We start from the raw sequence: 21,026 nt of genomic DNA, 5'->3' as shown, positions 1-21,026 counted from the left end.
GCACCCCTTCTGCTGCCACATTCAAGCAGAAAACCAAACACTCCACACAGCTGCAAGCTGTGGCAGAAGCTGCTGTGAGATTTCAGTTGCTGTGATGATGGTCTCTGACCAGGATTGTGCCTGTGTGTTCCCTTCCCACTGCTGCTACAAATCCCGGCGGCAGGCAAACAAAAACAAGGAAGAAGTGAGCAGGCAACGAGCTACCTTTCTGACAGATTGGTTTAGTCCTCTGGGCGGCGGCTGCTGCTGCAGGGACTGCTGCTGCTGCTGCTTCTGCTGCTGTGTGGGCTGCTGAGGGGTGCTTGCAGGTAGCTGACACGGCGGTTGGCTCGAAGTTTTAGCGGGTGATGATTGTACTCTCTGGAAAGAAAAGGGTATCCATGAGAAGTTATTCCCCAGACACAACATGGAGCAAGGCTTGTGTTTCTTAAAGGATTTATGGAGTTTGTTCTTCCCCACTCTTTATTCTTTAGGAAATTCAGTCAATCATTCTGTTTCACCAAGGACAGAAATCAGATGGAGGTGGGATTCAGAGTTCTAAAAGAGGAGGTCGTACCAGTCTAAATCTCAAGGCTATCCATGACATCCCTTTGAGGGCGGGCAGACCTGACACAGGACCTGTGCCCTTCTGGAGCAGCGGCTGAAGTTCAGGTGAGATACCCTGGGATATCAAGGGTGACACCGGATGCTGATATTTAGACAGCGAACTGTCATCTGCTACACAGCAAATGCAGCCTGCTCAGTGCCTGTCCCTGATGGTCGACACTGCCACTTGCTCTGCAAGAAGGTGCAAGAAATGTAGCAGCAGAGAATGAAAATCATCTCTGATGCCATGGAAGATGCTGGGGTTTGACTTATGCCATAAAACCTGCGCATATTTATCCCTTCCTGGAAGAAACACTCGGAACACTTCTGTTAAGTGCTGAGCTCATGCCAACAGAGGAACAGTAGATCATCTCTGATGAAAGACACTGTTAACACTGAAATACTGACACGCATTAAAACAAAGAGCAGTCAAAAAGCAAAAAGTCACCTCCCGGGGTCTGACTGCAGCTCTCAGTGGACAAGGTGACCTATTCAACTCCAACTACAATCTCTCTAATAAAGGACAAGAGGTGAAATACACTCTGCTTTTTTTAATACCACCGGCATAGTTTTTCTTTCAAAAAGTAGTGAAACGTGGCAGCAAACCCTTGTCCTCCAAGCCTGAGATCCTGCCTGACAAAAGGCAGAAGCATGTGTTTGGACCAACGCTGAACAGCCTGTGATGCACACAGTCAATCATGGATTGCTGTACATAGTTCCTCATTGTCAAATTCTAGTCTTTTTGCTGAAGATCTGCTTACACTGCTTTGTTTTACAAAGCGATGATCTACCAGCCATCGTAGCAAGCAACTCAGCCATTTTAGTATTTACTGCATTGAATTTCCACCCCATTAAGTCATCCTATGGTAACCTGAACCGTAAAAGCGGGAAGAGGGAGAGAGGAACCCAACTGCAGCAGGGCTGTGATCTAACCCTTGCCTACCTGCAAGGCCGGGCAGCTACTCCCTGCCTTCCCGTGGGGCGAGAGGCCCTGCCTCTCGGCGCTCTGCTTGGTCACGGTGAGGACGATGTGGGTCCCTGTGGAGTCGGTGATAAGGGTGGGGGGAGGGGTGCCCTTGATGAGGTCGCTCAGGGCGCTCCCTTGCTGGCCAAGGAAAAGCCGCGGGCTGTGGGACTGGCACGGCGGCTCTGCTTCCGCAGCTGGCACCTCCTGCTTCACCGTCACGGCTTTCTTTGGCACTGGGCTTGGATTCAAAGTGTCCATTTGGCTAGCTGTTGGTGCAGGGCTGAATTGGTCTGTTTGGCCACTGGATTGATTTGCAAACTGGCAACTCAGGAAACCGTTTTCACTCTTGACCTGGGTGCCAAACGCTACTGGGTTGGAGGCAAGGGTTGTTCCTTCTCCCGCAGCCGCTGGGGCCGGTAGTGACTGCTGAGAGCGCTTCTCCTGCTCTAGCTGTAGTCTAAGCATCTCAACCTGCTGCTGCTTCTGCTTCAGCATGCGAGTGAGTTCCTCGATCTGCTTGTCCTTCTCCTGCAGCATCTGGTCTTTGTCCTTAACTTCTGCATCTCTGCTGTTACCAGTGCTGCACCGCTCTGACCTGGGTGCCGCATTTACGCTGCAGGAGGCAGACTTGGAGCTTTCTTCCTTCACCAGGAACTGCACTGGAGACGCCTGCAAGGTGAGCTGGGTCAGGGGTGAAGTCACCATCTCTCCAAAGGTGTCTCCGGTGGCCGAATTCTCATCCCCTGTGCTCATTTGTGAGCGCTCAGAAGGAGTTGGAGAAACAGGAGGAGTCGAGCCTGTGCTGCCAAACTTCATCACGCCACCACCAGTGACTGTGGCCACAACTACTTCTGCTGGTGCAATGCCAGTGGTGACCAGGGCTGGCCCTGTGCTCAGCCTGGCAGCTGGGAAGGCTACCACCACTTCGGCAGCTTTTGGGATGACAGCTGCTGTGTTGGGCTTGGGAGTGGGGGTTGTTTGGCTGGCTGCACCGTTCTGCTCTTGATAAGCTCTAAGACGCTCAATCAGACCCGTCTTTGTGCCCGAGACAGGCAAGGCCCTCAACTTCAGCTCTTGCTTCAGCTCTGCTACCTGATACAGGGGAAAAAAAGCAGGCAACATTAAGAGAACATACACTCTTTATTAACAGCTACCATAACCATGGAGCAAAGGACTAAACTGACCCTCCTGCAGGCCAATAAACCTCTACCTCAGGTACAAACTGCAGGGTAGCAATGTCACCTGCTAGGACTAACTCCTGTCAGTCCACCTCAGCCCTGCTCTGGGGCAACAACATCGTTCAGTACTGCCCTCTCCACTGACGATGGCAAAAAAAAGGGCTGTGCAGCTCCACAAGACATTTACCTTCATCTCATCCAAATTAGCAGGGAGAGGGCCAGGCTTCCCCACTGCAGCATTACTGTTTTGTCGCATCAGCCCACTGGAACTTGAGGATACTGAAGATGTGCTGCTGACCGTGGCAGAGAGATTGCGTACAGCAGGGGCACTGGCACCACTCTGCTGCTCTCCTGGAGGCCTGCAGGGAAATTAAAAACACAGGGATCAAAACCAAAGTGGAAAGGCACTGGAGGCCCTCAGTGTCAACAGTCATCTTCAGAAATATCTGGGTCACTAGTGACACCCTAGTCACTAAAGTACACCAGTGCCTTTGACTATAACCATGCCCCTTACCCTGCCAACCAACTCACTTCAGCTACTTTTGTCTGATTCATCTGACACTGGCCCTTTTGTGGCTCGCTGTAACTTTACGAGGTTGAGTGTGTTACACCCAACCGCCACACCCACAACACAATGTGTCTAATAACAGTACTGGGGAAGCAAGTGCTTCCTAAGAGAGAGCTGCCATCTAGGACCCATACTTTGGTGGAGCTGGCAGGATGGTCTGATAGTTGTAGTGCTGCTGCTGCTGCTGGCTGAGTATCTGAAGCTGGAGAAAGAGCTGCTGCTGCTGCAGTATTTTGGCATAGGATGAATCCATGGGAGGAGCTCCCTTGTCCTGCTTTTGGTCCGGGGGAATGTACTGATGATATTTAAGCTTCTTGACTTTCGGCTTCAACTCCTTGGCTTTTTTACTGCGCTGAGACTTCTCACTAGCAGACTTGGGCTGGCTTTGCTATTTAGAAGAAAAGGAGGTAGCAATTAAGAATGGTAACACTGAAATAACATAACACTCCATGTAAATCAAAACGCACGGTGGGATTTTAATTTCAAAATTCTCCAGATTTGACGTCAGGGTCTTTCCATGCTGCTCTAACTCGGGCAACAGTATAATCACCCGCAGCAGCTTACACTGTACCATAATGCAGGTCATCTTTCCCAGGACACCAGACCACTTGCTCATCCAGTGCAGACACACAGACTCTAGTTATGGATAATGCTGATTGTTTCAAAACATTTTGCATTCGGGACCCATTTTACAGAATACATGATGACGTGACGATCTTATCTTCCATCAGACTACAACAATGAAGAAACCAGCCAAAATAGTACCTTAATGAGTGTTGGTGGGGGCTTGGCAGCAGTAAGAGCTGCTCCATTGGTAAGACTAGGAGGCAGAAGAGGCGGAGGTGGCAGAGGCGGGGGTGGCTGTTCAGGTAGGAAAAGTGTTTCACTGGGGTCTGCACTTATCTGCAATTGGGATGTACCCTGCAGGGACAGAAAACGATGTAATGACTACACATACGAGGACGGAAATGGTTTAAGAGAGTGCAGTAAGTTGACACTTCAAGAGAAGCAGCACAAGTTTCAAGTCATTAATTAGACTCCTCTAACTCACTGCTTCAGTTGTGCCTGAGAAGCAGCACAACTTCTTAGGGCAGAAAAGGAATCAAAATCCCACACCTGTATCTCCCAGCTTTGCCTGCCAGGATCAGTTGCACACCAACACAGGCTGTATCACCAAGTAATGATTGCCCCCTTCCCTACATGGCACCACTATAGGAGCTTCTGAATAAACAGAGGACTTCACCAACAACACATAGGAGCTAAGACCCCTTGTGAAATCTCACGCACTATACCTTTTAAGGATCCCTCAGTCTCACTTTTTAGGATCCCCTAAAAATCAGCAGTAGCTGTGAAGCTCCAGGGCACTGCAGGAGGCTACCACATTCTCACCTGAGCTAGTGATGTGCCAGTGGCGCTAGGGAGAGGCTCACAAATCCGGGAGTCCATCGGCGATGGGACAGACCCCTGAGACTCATGGCTGGCTGGCTGTTCTGGGGAGAGGGCATCACTGCTGTCCTCATCAAAGGAGGAATTGTCTGCAACCTTTGGGTAGTTCACCTGTCCAACTAGAAACACAAACATCAACTGTGGTCTTTAAAGTGGAATAAGAAATTATTTCACTCGACACTAGATGTTTCACAAAGATAATGAAGGCATGGAGAGTTATGTCTAAGTTGTGCTTAAAGCACCAACTAAAAATGAGAGAACAAAGGCCAAACTGGATGAGTTTTGAGTGTTCGCATTCATCTCTGCTATCAATAGAATAAAATGATGCAGACTGAGGTGAATCATTTCCCTTGCTTCTTAGCCAGACAAGATCAAGAAGTATAACAAGAGCTACTTGACTCTGCCCAAACCCAGATCTGTGGCATGGCTTATTTGATTAGCGTTTGGCACCAAAGAAGAAGGTTAGACAGTGTAAGGTTGGGTCATGGTTTATTTGGTGTTCTTCCTATGCTGTGGAAGGTAGAATCCCTCTTCAAGACAGAATACCAAATTGTCCTCTTGTCTTATAAGCAACAAGGGCTCTGGATTAAGTGGTGGCCCTGAGTGCTATTAGCATTTCTGTCTATCTGCATGTCCAGTAGATAAATTCACTTGAGTGTACATTTGTAATGCACTAATGTTTTTTAGATTACATTATCTCAAATTAATCCTGCTAAGCAGAAAAATACTACTGTTTGCACCTAACATAAAAGCAACAGAAATCCAGAGAGATGTCAAACTCAGAAGGAAGCCACTTCTCTAATGGTCCAGTTCACAAGTTCACTTTTTCTCTTCCTCAACCACTTCTCGTGCAACAGTGAAGGCAGGCTCTCCCACAACACTGTCCTTTTCCTTTTTCATGAAAAGTATTCCATCTTGCTCACAGTTGTCCCATTTGTCTTTAAAGTAGTTGTGCATGTTTGAGGGGATGAATAACCACAGACGCACACAGACTGTTAAGTCTGGGGAGACGGGCAACAGCACTGCTGAGGCAGTGGGAAGGCTATTCCTCAGCATTCCTTTCAGCCCTTGGAATGGCACTGGCATGATTTACATCTGTTCTGGTTTATTTTTAAAGGAGTTGAATCCTCTGAAGTTTTTAAGTTCACAGACAGCTTTTGTTTCATCACACCTGTTTATATTCTGTCTCCTCTCCCTGATCTGAGTAAGTCAGTGGGTTCTCCCTGACCAAGGTTGCTGACATGTTATAATGGGAGAGGGATTTTTAAGGAGAGAATCTAGGGAACGCAATCTTCAACAGTCTTTCAAGTCTTTAGGGTATGCAATTGCTTTCACATTATTCTGGGGTGTCCATACTCCCTATAATTTAATGTCTCTGTAGCACTATCTGGGCCAGAGGGAGTTCTGCTTTTTAGAATTCTTGGGGCTGAAAGGCTGTGATTCTGAGGCAGGAAAACAAGACCAACCATGGGACTGCACTCCTTTAGACAGGCAGATGAATTGATAGGAAATCACAGCCACCCGTGGGAAATGCCCTTAACACAGATCCTCCTCTGGCCTTACCTATAATGGCTTCCTTCAGGCTCGATTCCACAGGCAAGATGTTCTTCTCCACCAGCTCCATAGGACCTGGCCTCTGCGCTATCTTCTCATTGAGGTCATCTGCCAGCCTGGCTCTCTTTAGCTTCAGCTGCTTAGCCTGCAAGGAGGGTTCAGCTGAGGTCTCTGTTCAGGGGAGAGTAAATAAAATGGCATCAATCCAGCAATGGTCAACCTATGCACTTTAGCAGTATCTTACTTCTAGTCAGAAAGGTAACTGTAGATAACAGTAGATAACTGTACAGAAAAACAGTTGCAGATAACAATAGATAGCTATGCACGATAAAGATATTACAGATATTATGTATTATTTCAGTTATAAAGATAATTCCAGTAGCCTTTGTGACTCTAGAATGGGACGAATTCACTGTTCTCAAACGTGATGTCACCCAATTCTCATTCATCTTTTCCCTTTCAGTTGTGTCCAAAGATGTGGTACTTAGCAGCAGCATAGCACTCCCCTCTCTGAAACTGAGGTGCTTACTGATTAGATCAAATCTGCTTCGCTCCCTTTTGGATATTTTACAGTGTCTTCCCTTAGCAGAAGAGCAATCCACAGTCATTCCATTTCATTGTTGCTCAGCTACACAAAACTGCACAATTTTGAGTTCACATAACAGATTCTTCTGAGAATCTCCATGCAAGCAGAGTTGAATCCCTCCCAAGAAATCATGCAACAGGCATGATGATCTGCCTGCTTCCAATTGAAAGAAAGACATGGGGGTCAGAGGCAATTTAGAAAGCAGTTAAATAAGTAGTTACAATAAAGTTTATTGTTGATGTTTTCCTGTTCAGCACGTGGCATACCTTCCAGAATGTGCATCCTAACCAGCTCTGATCTCTCTGGCCGGGACCGGATTTTCCGTTTCAGATAGTCCTCTGTCTGCAGCAAAAACAGACAAGCAAGAACCAATTTCAGTTGGTCAGACACAGGAGTGAGGTAACCTTGGACAGCACAAACAAGAGAAACAACCATCTTCAGTTGTTACTGAGATCTAGATAAACACAGAACAGAGAAGGGGCATATCTTCTGACCCAGAGAATGAGCTTTTTCTAAAGATGACCTTCGACTGTACCTTGCCTCAGTGTAAAGGTGCACTGTTGCCCCGCAGAACAGAAACTGGAAAGGACTTCCTCAAGAGCTGAAGCCCTCTCTTCCCCTTTTGTGCAACACCATTAACTTGTGTCAGAGTGAAATTCAAGACATATCTTTTTACATTAAAGATATATGCACTGGTTCCATTTTTCACAGCAAATACTTTCATATACTGATGACATTTGGGGCTGACTTGTGGTTTGGGCATCCTCTTTTATTTGTTTAAAGATATGTTATTTGTTAAACTAAAGACCCCATGCACTCCCTTGGCAGGCAGAATCTAAATGCTATGACAAGACCCATTTAATTTCCAGAACTGCTTTCAGCTCCATCTTGGGAGAATGCACTACAGAGCAATGTACAGAGATGACCCTCTCCAGGCTGAGCACATTACCTTTTACACAGCCCAGAAATGGGAATCTGGGGGCGGTGGATAACAGACTGGTAAGTACTGGCCATCAGAGAGGGCCTTCAGAGAAAATAAATATTAAAGTCGATCAGAAAACTGCACCATTACAGGTTTTAATCACGGCTGTTATTTTTTCACTTATAGTGCTTTCACTTTTAAAACAAAGCTTAGGCCAGCAGTCATAACAGCTTTACTAATCAGAAAAAAACTATCCCCAGAGGCCTTTTGAGGAACAGAAATCATCAAGAAACCCCCTAGTTAGCAAAGGTGCTGGATGAAGTGTGACGCCTGGCTTCCTCTTTCTATATAGCCAGAAGTCTGTGTGATTTCAGTGTTACAAGATTTTGTGGGGGATCCTCTCTACTAAATTTTCAATTTATAGTGTCCTAGATAAACAAGTGCACGTGCAGGTAACAGAGAACCATACACTTTCCTCAAAGGTGGAACTGAGCTCCACATGATAGCAGCATTTAAGGGCAAAACAGATACCATAAAAATAAAAAAAATATGGACAGCGAGGAAGAAGAATATCAGTGACTTCCAGAAAAAAGACTCCAGGAGAAATCCAGGCACTACATTCACTGTTTTTTAGGCACTGTTTTTTAGTTCACTGAGGGTTAACCACCACCACAAACAAGCTAAACAAGACCCCATCCAATAAATGTCTGACTGCATAGTGCTGTATTACATCCAGAATATAAATTATTTCCTTCTGCATCTCACTAACAGCTTCAGAATGCTCAAAACGCAAGACATACTACTCCTGACTTCCTCAAAACATTAAAGAGCATATTGTATCTTACCCTGGCCCGCTCCAAACTCCTTCTTTGCTCATGAAATGCAGCTGGACTTTTCAGAGCTGTTGAGAGAAAAACATTTAGAGAATGAATTAGAATGATGAAAGTTCTCTCACTGCACATCCCTTCACACCAACTAAGTTAAGAAATATACCGCAGCAACTGCCTCCTGCATCTTTCAACACAGTGGACCAGATCTCCAGCTGGTATAAAGCGATGTGAACTGACATCTTCCATTTGACAGCACAGGAGCTACAGGAGCTGACCTTGACTTTTTGTGGGCTACTGAAGAAACATGGGCTACACTTCTAGTTGAACTAACCACTGTTCACAAAGTTGGGTCCAAGAACATGAGTCAAAACCAGCCCCCCAATAAATGCCATTTACAAGGTTCAACACAGAGTAAGGTATCAAGGACCCTTAAGTAAGGGAACGGCACTGAAACATTGAAGAGGTACATGAAAGGGTTGGATGAATGGAGGAGGATCCTAATGAACTGTAAATCCTCTTTACTACCTTTTAATGTCAAAGGAAACTGCAAGTCTTTCCTTAATCTGCACCCGTGTTTTGTGTACATGCAAGAGCTGGTTGCAAATTCTGCAGGTCCACAGGACATATATATTGTTCTAGATAAGAGAAACTATCATGAGTACAGGAACACTTTGACAGGAAAGTACATCTGTCTGTTGACAGAAAACCAAGACTTGAGGAATTAACAGCAGCTCTCCATATAACAGACCTCCTCGCCCCCTTGGGTCCACTATAAAACCAGAGCCAAAATGGATCATGTTTTAAGAAACAGATCCTCTGCTGTCCAGGACCGTACTAACCCTGGAGGAATCTCTCACTCTGCCTGGCTCCTTTGGAGCACACAAAACTCACGTCCCACAGTAAAACTGGAGAAAGAGGGTGACATTAGTTCTAACTCAGCAATGGTAAAGTGTCACTAGCTCCTCATGGTTTTCCGAAATTCACAAGCAGCTTGTTTTTTAAAACAATCACATTGTGGCTTGTATTCAGAACTAGCTGAAAGGAACATAATAATTTCATATTTCTGAAATACACATATTTAAAACTGCCTGGTGGAGTTTCTAAATTACCATCAAGCTAAACAGCAAAGTTAAAAAGACTTCAGCTTTAAAGATAAGTTGCAAGTCTTTTGAATACAGAAATGTAAACTTGTACAGTTAGTAACTCCAATATATTGCATCTAGGTCCTATGAAATACAGTCTACTCGTATTATTTTTCACTTAAGACCAATGATTAAATATTTCTCAAATGTAACTTCATAATGAAATCTCAAAAGACTATTAAAAAATAAAAGCCTTTGCGTAAATGCAATGTAAGAAGCTGCTTCTAACTCACGTGTAGACTTCTAAACTCTTTCCTATAGAATAAAATGGAGTAGACAAAGTGTAGTAGAGTAGACAGACACAAGTTCTGCAAAATATAGACCTAGAGTCCCTCTGGGTTCACATCAATGGGGTAAAAAGTAGAATTTAGTCTGTATGCCAGGAATTCTGAACACACCAGGGCATCATAGATGGGATTCAGACTACAGAATTGAATGAAGTATAATTTGTAGAATAAATTAACAATAACTGAAAATTAACCATAGCAAGTGAGTACACAGATCCCTACAACGATGAGGCAAAAGTTCCCGTTCACATTAAAGATTGTTTTGTACAATCTGGCTATGGAGAGAAATCACTGGAGAAAGTTATGCAAGCTATGAAAAGGGAGCGCACTGATTGCACTTTGGGATAAACCAAAGTAAGGGTAGAGATACGGTTTTGCAACAACTGCAAAAATAATACAAAAAACTTCACTGGCTGGCTGAGACATGCTGGGCAGTCTGACCATCACACTTCGATGAAGAGCAAGCAACAAATAACACTGAGAAATACTCTTTTCAAGCCACACGAACTGCTTGTGAATATGCATGTGCTTGAACATAAACATGCATTTCTTTCACTGTACGCATATCGCAGAAAAGTGAAATAGAAGTTCAGGTACACTTGGGCAAAGACACTATGCAATATATAAATTGGTACAAAAATCTACCCTGGAGACAAGCGAAGCACGTCTCCTCTCGAGTCTTCAAAAGCTCTCTACCACCGGAATGTGCAGGCACGGCAGTAATTCTTTACTCTCCCCTTCCTGCCTAGCTCTGCCGTCAGTAAGAGGCAGCACATGAACTTTAAGTGACATTTCCCTGACCATAGCAAATGGTCAGGAAAGTCAACTGCAGTTCAGCTGATGTCACAGGTAGTCCAAGAAAACTCTTGCATACAGAAGAACAAAGCAAGAAGAAAAGAATCCCCGAGGAAAAAAAAAAAAAAAGGTAACACTCTCCCCCAAAACACATGCACGTTAAATACTAAGTAATGCAGAACTGCTACGGGAAGAATCTTGTAAAGAACAATTTCAGTCTCTCGTGACTAGTCCAGTCCTCTGGAAAAAAGCACTGGGTTGCAGCTCTCTGGGCTGGCAACATGACAGAAGACTTCATATTTGACCTCTGAAAATGTCAAGAGGGCACAAATCCTTTACTGCTTCCCTCAGCAATCTAGGATGAGGCTAACATGTCAGAAGAGGGTGTCTATTGTAAAATCATACTCCACTCAAAGTTAACTAAGCCTTGTATGTTTTTCTGGCTCTGAAATGACCACATAGCGCAGAGCTGTGGAGCAACTCTGTTAACTTTACTATAGAAAATGGGAAAAAAAAAAAAAATCCGACGAAGAACTCTGAAGAAGTAAGGCTCTGGGTAAGCTCTACAGGAGACCCACAATGCAGATACGCACCTTTTCCAGCTCCTACCACTGCCCTTCCTAGCCTCTTGGCACTGATCCCTGCACAACTATTCCTGCCCCCTCTATCCTTCTGGCTTGCTCCCTGAGTACTGTTTTATCCATTCCACTCAAAATTACCCATACTGACAAAGCTCTACTGTTCTCAGCTATATCAGCTATTCTGGCTCATTCTCACGGTGTATGCAAGTGAGCAGCTTAGCTGGTGTAGCAGAGGCAGTAGTAACCAGGTAGGCATGGGGCAGCAACTCTATGGCTGACACAGGCTTCATGTCCACAGCCCTTGGTACCTGAAGCAGCAGATATAACCACAGAAAATAGGAATGAAGAGACTCCAATTACCTAATGCCTTCTGACTGCTCAGGTTGGATAAAATATACTAAACTATTCCTTACAGTACTTTGTCTAACCTGTTCTTGAAGATCTCTCATGAAGAAATGCAATACTATTGCAGAGAAATTATCCCAGTGCACAGATGTCCTTACTATTTAAAATCCTTTCTGAATGTCTAACCTACATTTCCTTTCCTACAATTTATACTCACTATTCCCTGCCTTACCCGCAATCATTGCAGAGAACAATTTATTCTGTTCCTCTTTGCACCTATCTCTATATATTTGAAAACTTTGGTTTTCCTACAGTGTCCTGTTATATAAAATGACAAACCCAGTTGTTTCAACCTCCCTTACAGATAACATTTCCCAGACCTTTGCTTGTTTACTCTTGTTTGGACTCCTTCCGTTTGATCTGCATTTTTCTTGAAGTATAGTGTCCAAGATTGGGTACATCTTCCAGCCTAGGCTTTATCAGCTTTTATAGATCTAAATGATTATTAAATAACACTTTTCAGTAGTGTTTGCCTTTTTTGTGTACACAAAATGCATAACATGTTCAATTGTGCTTGGCTCATAAACCATGAAAGGTCTCCAATCGTCTTCAGCAGAATTGCTATCTAGCCAGCCATTCTCCATCCTCAATTCATGCCACTGACTAGACACACCCAAACGTATACACTCTGCATTTTCCTTTGGCTTTGTCCCATACTTCTCAGCTTCTCCAAATACTGTGAGCCCCAATCCTGTCCTCCTCCAAGCCTACTAACCTGCAAGCTTAATAAATATGTACATGCCGTTCCCTCGTTTACATCAAATTACTGAAAATACTGAATAGTATCAGACACAGAGCTTCTCCCTCCCCACCCAAAAGCCCTGCTCAACACATCCTCCCAGTCTGACACCAAGCTTTTATTCCAGTACTGTTCTCTCACCAGTTGCACACATAGCTTCGAGTCATCCCAGCTTGCTTACAAAAATGTCAAGCCTATGTCGAGCACCTTACTAAACCCAAGAAGTGCAAAAAGCCATTTAACACCAACTTGTTCAGGAGACAGTTCAACAAATAGTTAGTCTGGTGGGAGGTTCAGCTTAAGTAATGACCTCTTCTGCCCCCTCCCCACTGTCCCACATGTTTCTGCCTCACCATTAAAGCCCTAATTGTACCTGTACTGCACAGGGAGCTGTACTAGGGAACTGTCACCATAAAGTAACTCCAACACCTCCCCATGGCACTTGCCCCTCCCCCAAAAGAGGCACTAGTCAACTCAGTTTGAATCCTTGATCTAGCTAACTGGGTGGCCAGCTTTGCTAACTTTGCCAGCAAAACTTTGGGTGAGCCCCTGATGAGAATAGTGTGCTGCCAGAGGAAAAAAAAAATTCCCAAATGGCAACAGTAGTCTTAGCTCTTGAGAGTTTTTGTTTTCCACTCTATGAAGAAAAAAAAAAATTACTTTATCTTTCTCTGCCGCTGGGGTATTTGAGAACGCAGAAGTAACTTCTGCAATGCCCAATTTCAGTTAGGTATACCTTTTGCCTGCCTCTCTGGTTTTGTTTCTACATGATATGTGCATGGTATTTTCATTGTCAATAAACTGCGGTTACACTTTTTGCCCTCATTCCTGTACCTAGGCCTTGGACAAAGCATGTTAGCCCTCAGTTATGCTGACAAAACCGTTTGTGGACTCAGATCACAGTTGTTTTGAAAGAGTTATTTTAACCTGGATTGGTATGCTCGTTTACAGCACAGCTCCACGAATAACAGTGTCAGCAAAACTGAGCAAAAATTGTCCTGCCAGACAAAGTCAGAAACAAGAGGCTGGGTTTAAAGCCAGCACTACAGCAGAAGCCCCCACGCTGCTGAATCACGACTCCCGTGTCTTCAGACTGCCCCATCCACCTTACGAAAACAGCCTGATCTTACAAATGGCCGAACAAGCACTAAAAATGGCTTAGTGATAGAAGGGACAATAGCATCACCAACAGTGTTTGAGACAGCATAGTCCAGCAGGTGCCCGTCATTGAGTTAAATGTACTTTTGTCCCACTCAGACAACCATCTGGCAATTTGCAACATCTACTGTTAGGAGGATGAGCTTTACCCCTCACCTTTAGATGACTGCCAGCAGGACATGATTTTCCTACCACAGATGGGATGGCTAACAAGGATCTCATGAGACTCCTACCACATACATCCTAGTTTTTTAGTCTCTCTGCTACTTGTGGAGCATTTTGATGCTTCATCACCAGAATTCCTGAAGTGTTAGTATCTTTGTGGTCACACCCTTAGCTACCACGAGAAATCTCCCTGGAGGTCAACGATGCAACTGTTTTGTGCCTCCACCCTGCTACAAAAATGTTTGCAGCTATACATTGCAACTACTGTCCTTCCACCTGACCTCCCCCAAAGCTAAGCAGCAGCACACAGGACCATCTACAATGATGCAGACCTTTCCATACAAAGCACAGAGATGGAAGTTGCTAATCTTTGCTTCAATGCAATGTATTAATTCCTATGAAACGGGGTCCAAAACTGCAATGCGTGAGTTCAGTGTTCCCTCAGTCCAAGCCACATTTTGAAGATGGCAATGTGTGAGTGAAGGGAGATATTGCTGCAGAGCATCAAACTGGTGCTGCTATAAACAGACTAAATTAAGGCCCAGGAATCAACCCCAAATCTCCAATATAACAGCAGAGACAACAAGCCAGACAAAATGGTTGAAACATTTCTGTTCAGGGTTTATCCTGCAGTGTACAAAAGCAAATTGTAGCCTTGCAAAGCTTTCAAAGATCATATGCAGATCTTCAAGTTCCTGTTATCTAGTGTGAGAAATAAGTGGAATCAGAACCAATTTCAGTCCTCTAAGAACGAAACATAGCAGGGAAAGGGGACTGACCCAACTGCTGAGAAAAATAGGTCAAAATATCTGTAAACTCTGCATTTGCTTATGCAGCTGACAGAAAACACCCAGGTTTGCAAGGAACTAATTAAAGGGAAGAAAGAAAGGCAAAAGGGTCTTCACAGGCCCTCATGAGCTCAAGTGTCTAGGGGAAAGGAGAGGCTGCAAAACCTGCAATTGGAAAGATCACTACTGGAGGCTACCAGATGTGTAGGCTGACAGGGAGACAGCACATGAGCTTTCCTTCGCCATAGTATCTACCTCATCATAGATAACAAGGTGGTATTTGAACTGCAAAATCAGTTGGTCAGACAACATGCAATTTTTGTAGAAAGGCTACTGAATCAAGTATTTTGCTGTTCAGTTAGATCAGTTCCTGAAGGAAAGGTATTTTTTTCTTTTGCTGTGACAAAGAGAAGTTCATGTCATGTCCAAACCCAACCTCAGACATGCTGACTTAATTCAGAAAGGCAGAAGGCCTTCTGCTGCAGCTGTTCACCTCTGCTCACAACCAAATTCTAGCTTCTCTCTCTTGTTTACTATGCTTTCGTAAAAAGATGAGATAAAGTGCTGCAAACAGACTCGATGACTTCCTCTGTTGGTTCAGGGTGGGGCTCCCACCCAACAGCATTTGGTGTGGAGCATTTGGTAAGAGGCACAAAACCTGAACCACAGATTAAGGCAGTTGGCACTTTCTTCCTCCCTTCATCTTCACCCCACTTCCAAAAATCATTTCTCATAGGATGGAAGAAAAAAGTATTCAAAAACTGGGTCACATGCACAGAAGGAGCCATCATCTTGCTAGTGGGGCAGTATCAAAGAGCAGTATGCTGTAGAAATATGAAAAGGGGGTGGGGAACACACAGGTGATAGCAAAGAGATCTCCATCAGCACCCTTTTCTTCTTATGCAGCTCCAGGAAGTTTCACATCCGGTGCACAGACCTGATCACACTTAAGAATTCTTGCTGATTTCATACCTGTGGCATTGATAAGGCCCTTTGGATTAAGGCTAAGATCTGAGTATCAAGTTAAGGATAAGAAAAGAAGCGACAACAGGTAAATTCTGATTATTGAAACCCCAAAATATATAAAATTAGAAAATTCAAAATTAAGATTGACCTAAAAAAACCAATCCAAATATTTTTACAAAGGTGAGAAACACACCTCTGGCACCGAAACAAATGCAACTTTGCCCTTCAGTGACACCTCTCAAGCACAATTTTTAAAGAATCACGAGTGTTTCTAGTCTCAAACTGAAGAAAGGCTGTAGAAAGGTTCTTCCCCATATTGTTACTCTTGCCAGCGCTACCAAAGCATGGCATTACAGGTGTAGCATAGGGCTTTACAGAGCCTTCCCAGTCACCGAGCTATTCCAGTCAACAGTTATGGCACAGAGGACAGCAGCCAAATAAAGGCCATGTTAGGTAGATTGTTTGGTGAGTCTCAGGCTGTTATGGAAGCCAGAGCTGAAGAAGTCCTGCCTCCCTGACACCCCACCTCAAAGAGCTACCCCTTCTCCTGCATCAACACTCATGAGCCTGCACAGTAAGCTGTTCCTCTCCAAAATAGCCACTTTCCAGCTCCCTGAACTGGGCTTGCCCTGATTGGACGAGCATTGGTACAGGTGGGACTGTGGTACCCTGTCTCAGCCCAGCTCACCATGAAGCCGCACACCAGCTGAGCTGCTTCCAATGCCTGAATGAAGCACCTCTCCAGAGCCCACGTTCACAACTCAGCAAAACTGTCAGTAAATTTATTACAGTGGTATCACCTTTATGATACAGCTGAAGTGCAAGATTTACATTAGTTTTACCCATGTGAAAAACCTGAAGTATGGGTTTGTCACAGCAAAGATGCAAAATTATTGACAGAAAGGGCTAAGATTTTTCAAGGCCCAACACGAAGTTAATTTAAACTCTAACAGATAGGTGCAATTTCTCAGAAAGTTCACCCTATTTAGAAGCAAAATGGAAATTGTCACCCATGGTAACAGTTATCAGATCTATGGGTGACTATGGCTACAGCTTTGTGTCAAAGAACATTTACAGCAAATATAGATAGTATAACCGGCTCTGTCCATCCTCATTAACTCTTGACATTCAAAAGAAATTATCTAAATCCTGAATAGAAAAATAAAAAATATAAAAGACAGCTTCATTCAAGTTAGGAATATGCAACCTCCAAAATGAAGAGGAAAAGGGAGAAAAGGAACTTCTAGTGAGAACCCTTTGATCCATGCATTCCTAGACCAGACTTCATGCCTGCTTCTTGGATGGATAATCATCCTCTGCAAACTCTTCTGACAACTCTACCGAGTGTCCAGACTAGGGGAGGTGTGGGGCCATGAGAAGAAAAAGGAGAGACCATTCCCAGCCAACGAGTAAGATTGAAGCCAAGACAACATGTGGGAACATGAAGGGGAAAAAGCTGTATCACATATCAGATTTTACTCACCTGAATTATTACACTTCTCTTGCAACCAGCAGAGTTAAATCTTTGATCATTGCAGGGATCAAGGACTAAACAAAGCCAATCAAACCCCTGAGCACGGCCTCGTCTTTCTACAACTTCAGAATGGGCAAACAGCACAGTTTTGTTACTAACAACGAACTTTCCTACTCCAACCATGTCTCATTAATCACAGAAGATATAAACTACATGGCAAACAAACACAGACATCTATCTAAAAATATAAACAAACCAGGTGCAGTTATTAGGCCCCTGACAATGAGGCTCTCATCTTAAATGCACGGACACCTTCTCCACAAAAAGCCTCAAGGCTTTCAAACTGTGCTTCAAAAGAAGAGATCAAAGTCAAAGAACCAGCAAACAATTCCTGGGAGACAAGTTACAGGTAGATGATCAACTTAAAATAAAACCAGTTACAGTTTCTGTGCTACATGCCACAAGCAGGAGTACAGCTGCAAGTGCCCTCTACAGCTTTTGTTTGTTTTATGATACCTGCTTAGTGTTCCAGACTTAACTCTCAGAGCATGACATCATAAATCAAAAGTCTCTATTTTTGAGGGCCCATTCTGTACACAATGAACCAGGAAACAGCAAGGTTTCAGAGGTCAAATAGAGTATTAGGAAAAGTCTTTATAATTTCTATATCTTAAAGACTTGACAGGACTGGACATTTTATTAAACAAGTCTGAGAATAATAATATTTACAGTCCGTATGTTTGTTTTTAACTCCTCATCCTAAATGAAAGTACAGTTTCAGCTTGTTTTGTGGAAAAAAGGTATGAAAGTGAAGCAGTCATCAAGACACTAGATGGCAGGGAAGTAAAAATCTGTAATTTTGCTTTGTTATTATAAATATATTCAAAAAACTATAGGGAACATCACTACGAAGACCTGATATGTAAAGCAGCAAGAGAATGATGGGAACATGTTACGCAGCAGAGATAGGTAAAGCAGGAAGAGCTTTTTCGGGGTGTTAAAGCAATTGGTTTATCTGCAGTTCAAAGATAACGCACAATAGTCTCAAAATGTCGACTGTGTAGCCACACTGCAACACTTCCGAATCAGTACAACTCCACATAGGCACAGCAGTTAATCTTCTATCCTAGCCTTTACATAAATGATAAAATATTGTTGAGACATTAAGAATTGCACCTGAAGCCATCAGCATGACTGCAGAATGGTTCCTGCCTTGAAAAAAACTACACATGTAGATAACTATGTATGTTCCAACAGCTTACTGCCTCTCCTTTCCTTGACATCCATCAAAAGACGCTCCTATTTCACAATTAACAGTCAAGCAATTAAGAAAGCCAGTTTTTTTGTTTTCTTTCATTTCTGACAACATTTAATATGTTCTACTGTAGCTAATGTTTGTAACAGGATCCAGGAGTTGACCACATCCTCAAAGGACAGGTCTCCTACCACCCCATATACTATATTGACAAGTTTCAGGTTTAAAACTGGCAGCTTAATAAGAAAATATGATCATGAATAAAATATTAAATATAGAGCTATACAATGAAGTTTTAAGTGCATAATTTTCAACAACAACATTGCTTCTTTAAAATTAAGAAGTGATTAGACTGTCAGGTGAAGGCCAAAGCAGCAATATCATTTTTAGCAATCCTACACAAACACAAGTGTGGATGTATGGCCAAATTTGGGGGTTGAGGTGTTAAAGTCTGGAAATGTGGTTTAACTTTAGAAGCTCACAGGTGGCAAGCATTTCACTTCCTGAAATAAATACCTCAAAGATGCCTGTTTTCTTGTGATGGTAGCTGTGCTGGATGCAGAAGACCACTTACAAGCTTTGCCTAGATGATGATCAGCAATGATATGCCAAAGCACAACCTGTGTTTTGTATCTGCAAATTGCTAAGTGTACCCAGTAAATGACAATTCGTTTAGAATTAATTCTAAGGAACGTCTCACAGCCCCTCCCAAAAGCAAATACTGTACTTTGGTTTTATAATAACTATTACATTTTCTCCATTAAACTTGTGGCTACGAAAAAAAAAAAAAAAGCAGCTAGTGGTATTAAAGGCCTAACAAGATTATAATCATTAGACTGCCTGCTGTATTACAATCATTCCTAATCACGTGACATATTGCAATTGAACTACGGCACACTCCCCTTGTGTAGTCCAGAGATAAAATACACTCTGTTCAGCAGAGTCTGAAACCCAGCAACACCAGATTCACAAATCTTGTATTCCAAAATACATTCAAGCAATGCCCACAGCTGCATGTCCAAGCAGAAAACTGCATCGGAGTGTTGGTAATGCAGACCTATAGCGTGGAAACACCTCAGCGCCTGTAAAAGCAGTCATATTAAAAAAAACAGCACAAACTCCATCCTGTTTGGATTCTACATCCATTCATGCATTCTGCATATATTGCATCCTGGAATGCAAACATGCAGTCAGAGTAGTTGGATGTGGACACAAAAACTGGCAAACATCCAACACACTGAAGTGACAAAGAAGCTCCTGGAAATTCTCTGGTGTACTGCAGCCACTTTCCTTCTAGTTTTCAGTCCAGATGATGCCCTTTTCAAAGGCTGCCTGTGTCACCTTTCAGATATTCACAAAGCAGTGCTATAGAGCAACACAAAGCACTGATGGTCACAACAGCAGCTTTCCTGCAGGATTCTGCCACATGACAACCCTGCATGCTTGCCTATATTTTGTGTTTGCAGCCAGAAGCCAAAGACCCCAACAGATAAAACAATGGGCATGTGAAGCTTTAAACCTTGCAAAACAGAAAAAGCACAATATATTTTGCAAAGCAGAGTATTGCTACATTTGCCAAATGTCTTTCCCCTAAAAATTTTTTCTGTTTTAGTTGAAGATACTTTCCGCATGTATTTCTACTCAGATGCACGTTAGCTACTGTTTTAAACATTCTTTTCAAGGGTGGAAAATTGGGTGTTTAATACTCCCCCAAAAAACCTTATGATAGCTGTAACCTTTAAATCTGGCACTGTAAAAACTGACAATATCTGACTGTTTTTCTACAGCCTCACAGAATTCAGAGTTGAGCACAGACAGCAGTTTTTGTTTAGCTTGCATTTTATGAGGACAAGAAGATGACAATCACCTCTGCATAGCTACAAAAAAATGCAAATAGCAAAAAAGCTTGTCTGTTTCCACTGCCAGAAAATAGGCCAAAACCTGAATAAATATGAAAAGTCATCTCTCCTTGTTTCGAGATACAATTCTTCTAGCTCAAATCACAGGTATGTCAGATGCAGATGAAGACTTGCTTCCCACCTCTTTTCTATAGGCAACTGAGAATTTTAATCTTCAACTAACGAATCCTGCTGCTAATATAAGTTTACACAAAGTGATAACAGAAAAGCAAGAAGAATTAATGAAGCATAAACCCCAATTATTTTGAATCATCTGTCACTGCTAATAAATGCTTTATTTCTTACAACAATACACTAATCTTTTAGTGAAGCATTGCCCTGTAGGTGGCTGGTGGGTTGGAATCATTATTCAAGCAAGATTAAGTGTACTTGGTAAAAAAATGTTGAAACATTTGCCTTTCCTCTCGACCGTATAAACAAAATTCCACATAGGAACAAAGTAAGCAATTCCCAGCTCTGTTCTGAACAAGCAAAGCAGGAGTGGTGCGACTCTCACTCTCCCTTTGATGAGACACCAACGCGTCTTCTCCCACTCCTCAGGTTTACAGTGTCTAAAAACCTTGAGCTGATGGAAGCCTGAAGTACAGTTTCTGATTTAGGGCACCAAGCTGAATCTAAACACCACGTAAGACTTATACTGCAGTCAGGAGAACCAAAGGCACCAAAGTGAGTTTGCACACTAGCTAGCTTTTAATGTAAAACAAAACCTTTTACTT

The 21,026-nt window shown here is 43.2% G+C and overlaps 1 protein-coding gene across 1 annotated transcript in view; it reads right to left on the bottom strand.

Moving 5' to 3' along the window:
• MKL1 (megakaryoblastic leukemia (translocation) 1) overlaps positions 1-21,026 on the bottom strand; it is a 45,939-nt gene that overhangs the window by 3,609 nt on the left and 21,304 nt on the right. Inside the window, exons 3-11 of the mRNA XM_009895255.1 lie at positions 8,652-8,707; positions 7,151-7,226; positions 6,308-6,469; positions 4,688-4,863; positions 4,064-4,219; positions 3,433-3,686; positions 2,918-3,089; positions 1,529-2,644; positions 205-360 (exon numbers count right to left, since the gene is read on the bottom strand). Of these exons, the coding sequence (XP_009893557.1) occupies positions 205-360; positions 1,529-2,644; positions 2,918-3,089; positions 3,433-3,686; positions 4,064-4,219; positions 4,688-4,863; positions 6,308-6,469; positions 7,151-7,226; positions 8,652-8,707 (2,324 nt within the window). The remainder of the gene's footprint in view (positions 1-204; positions 361-1,528; positions 2,645-2,917; positions 3,090-3,432; positions 3,687-4,063; positions 4,220-4,687; positions 4,864-6,307; positions 6,470-7,150; positions 7,227-8,651; positions 8,708-21,026) is intronic.

The sequence above is a fragment of the Charadrius vociferus genome, unplaced genomic scaffold, assembly GCF_000708025.1.
Source record: "Charadrius vociferus isolate BGI_N301 unplaced genomic scaffold, ASM70802v2 scaffold251, whole genome shotgun sequence".
Classification (NCBI taxonomy): Eukaryota; Metazoa; Chordata; class Aves; order Charadriiformes; family Charadriidae; genus Charadrius; species Charadrius vociferus.
Note: the sequence above shows the minus strand (reverse complement) of the source record. Positions and strands in the feature narration are given on the sequence as shown.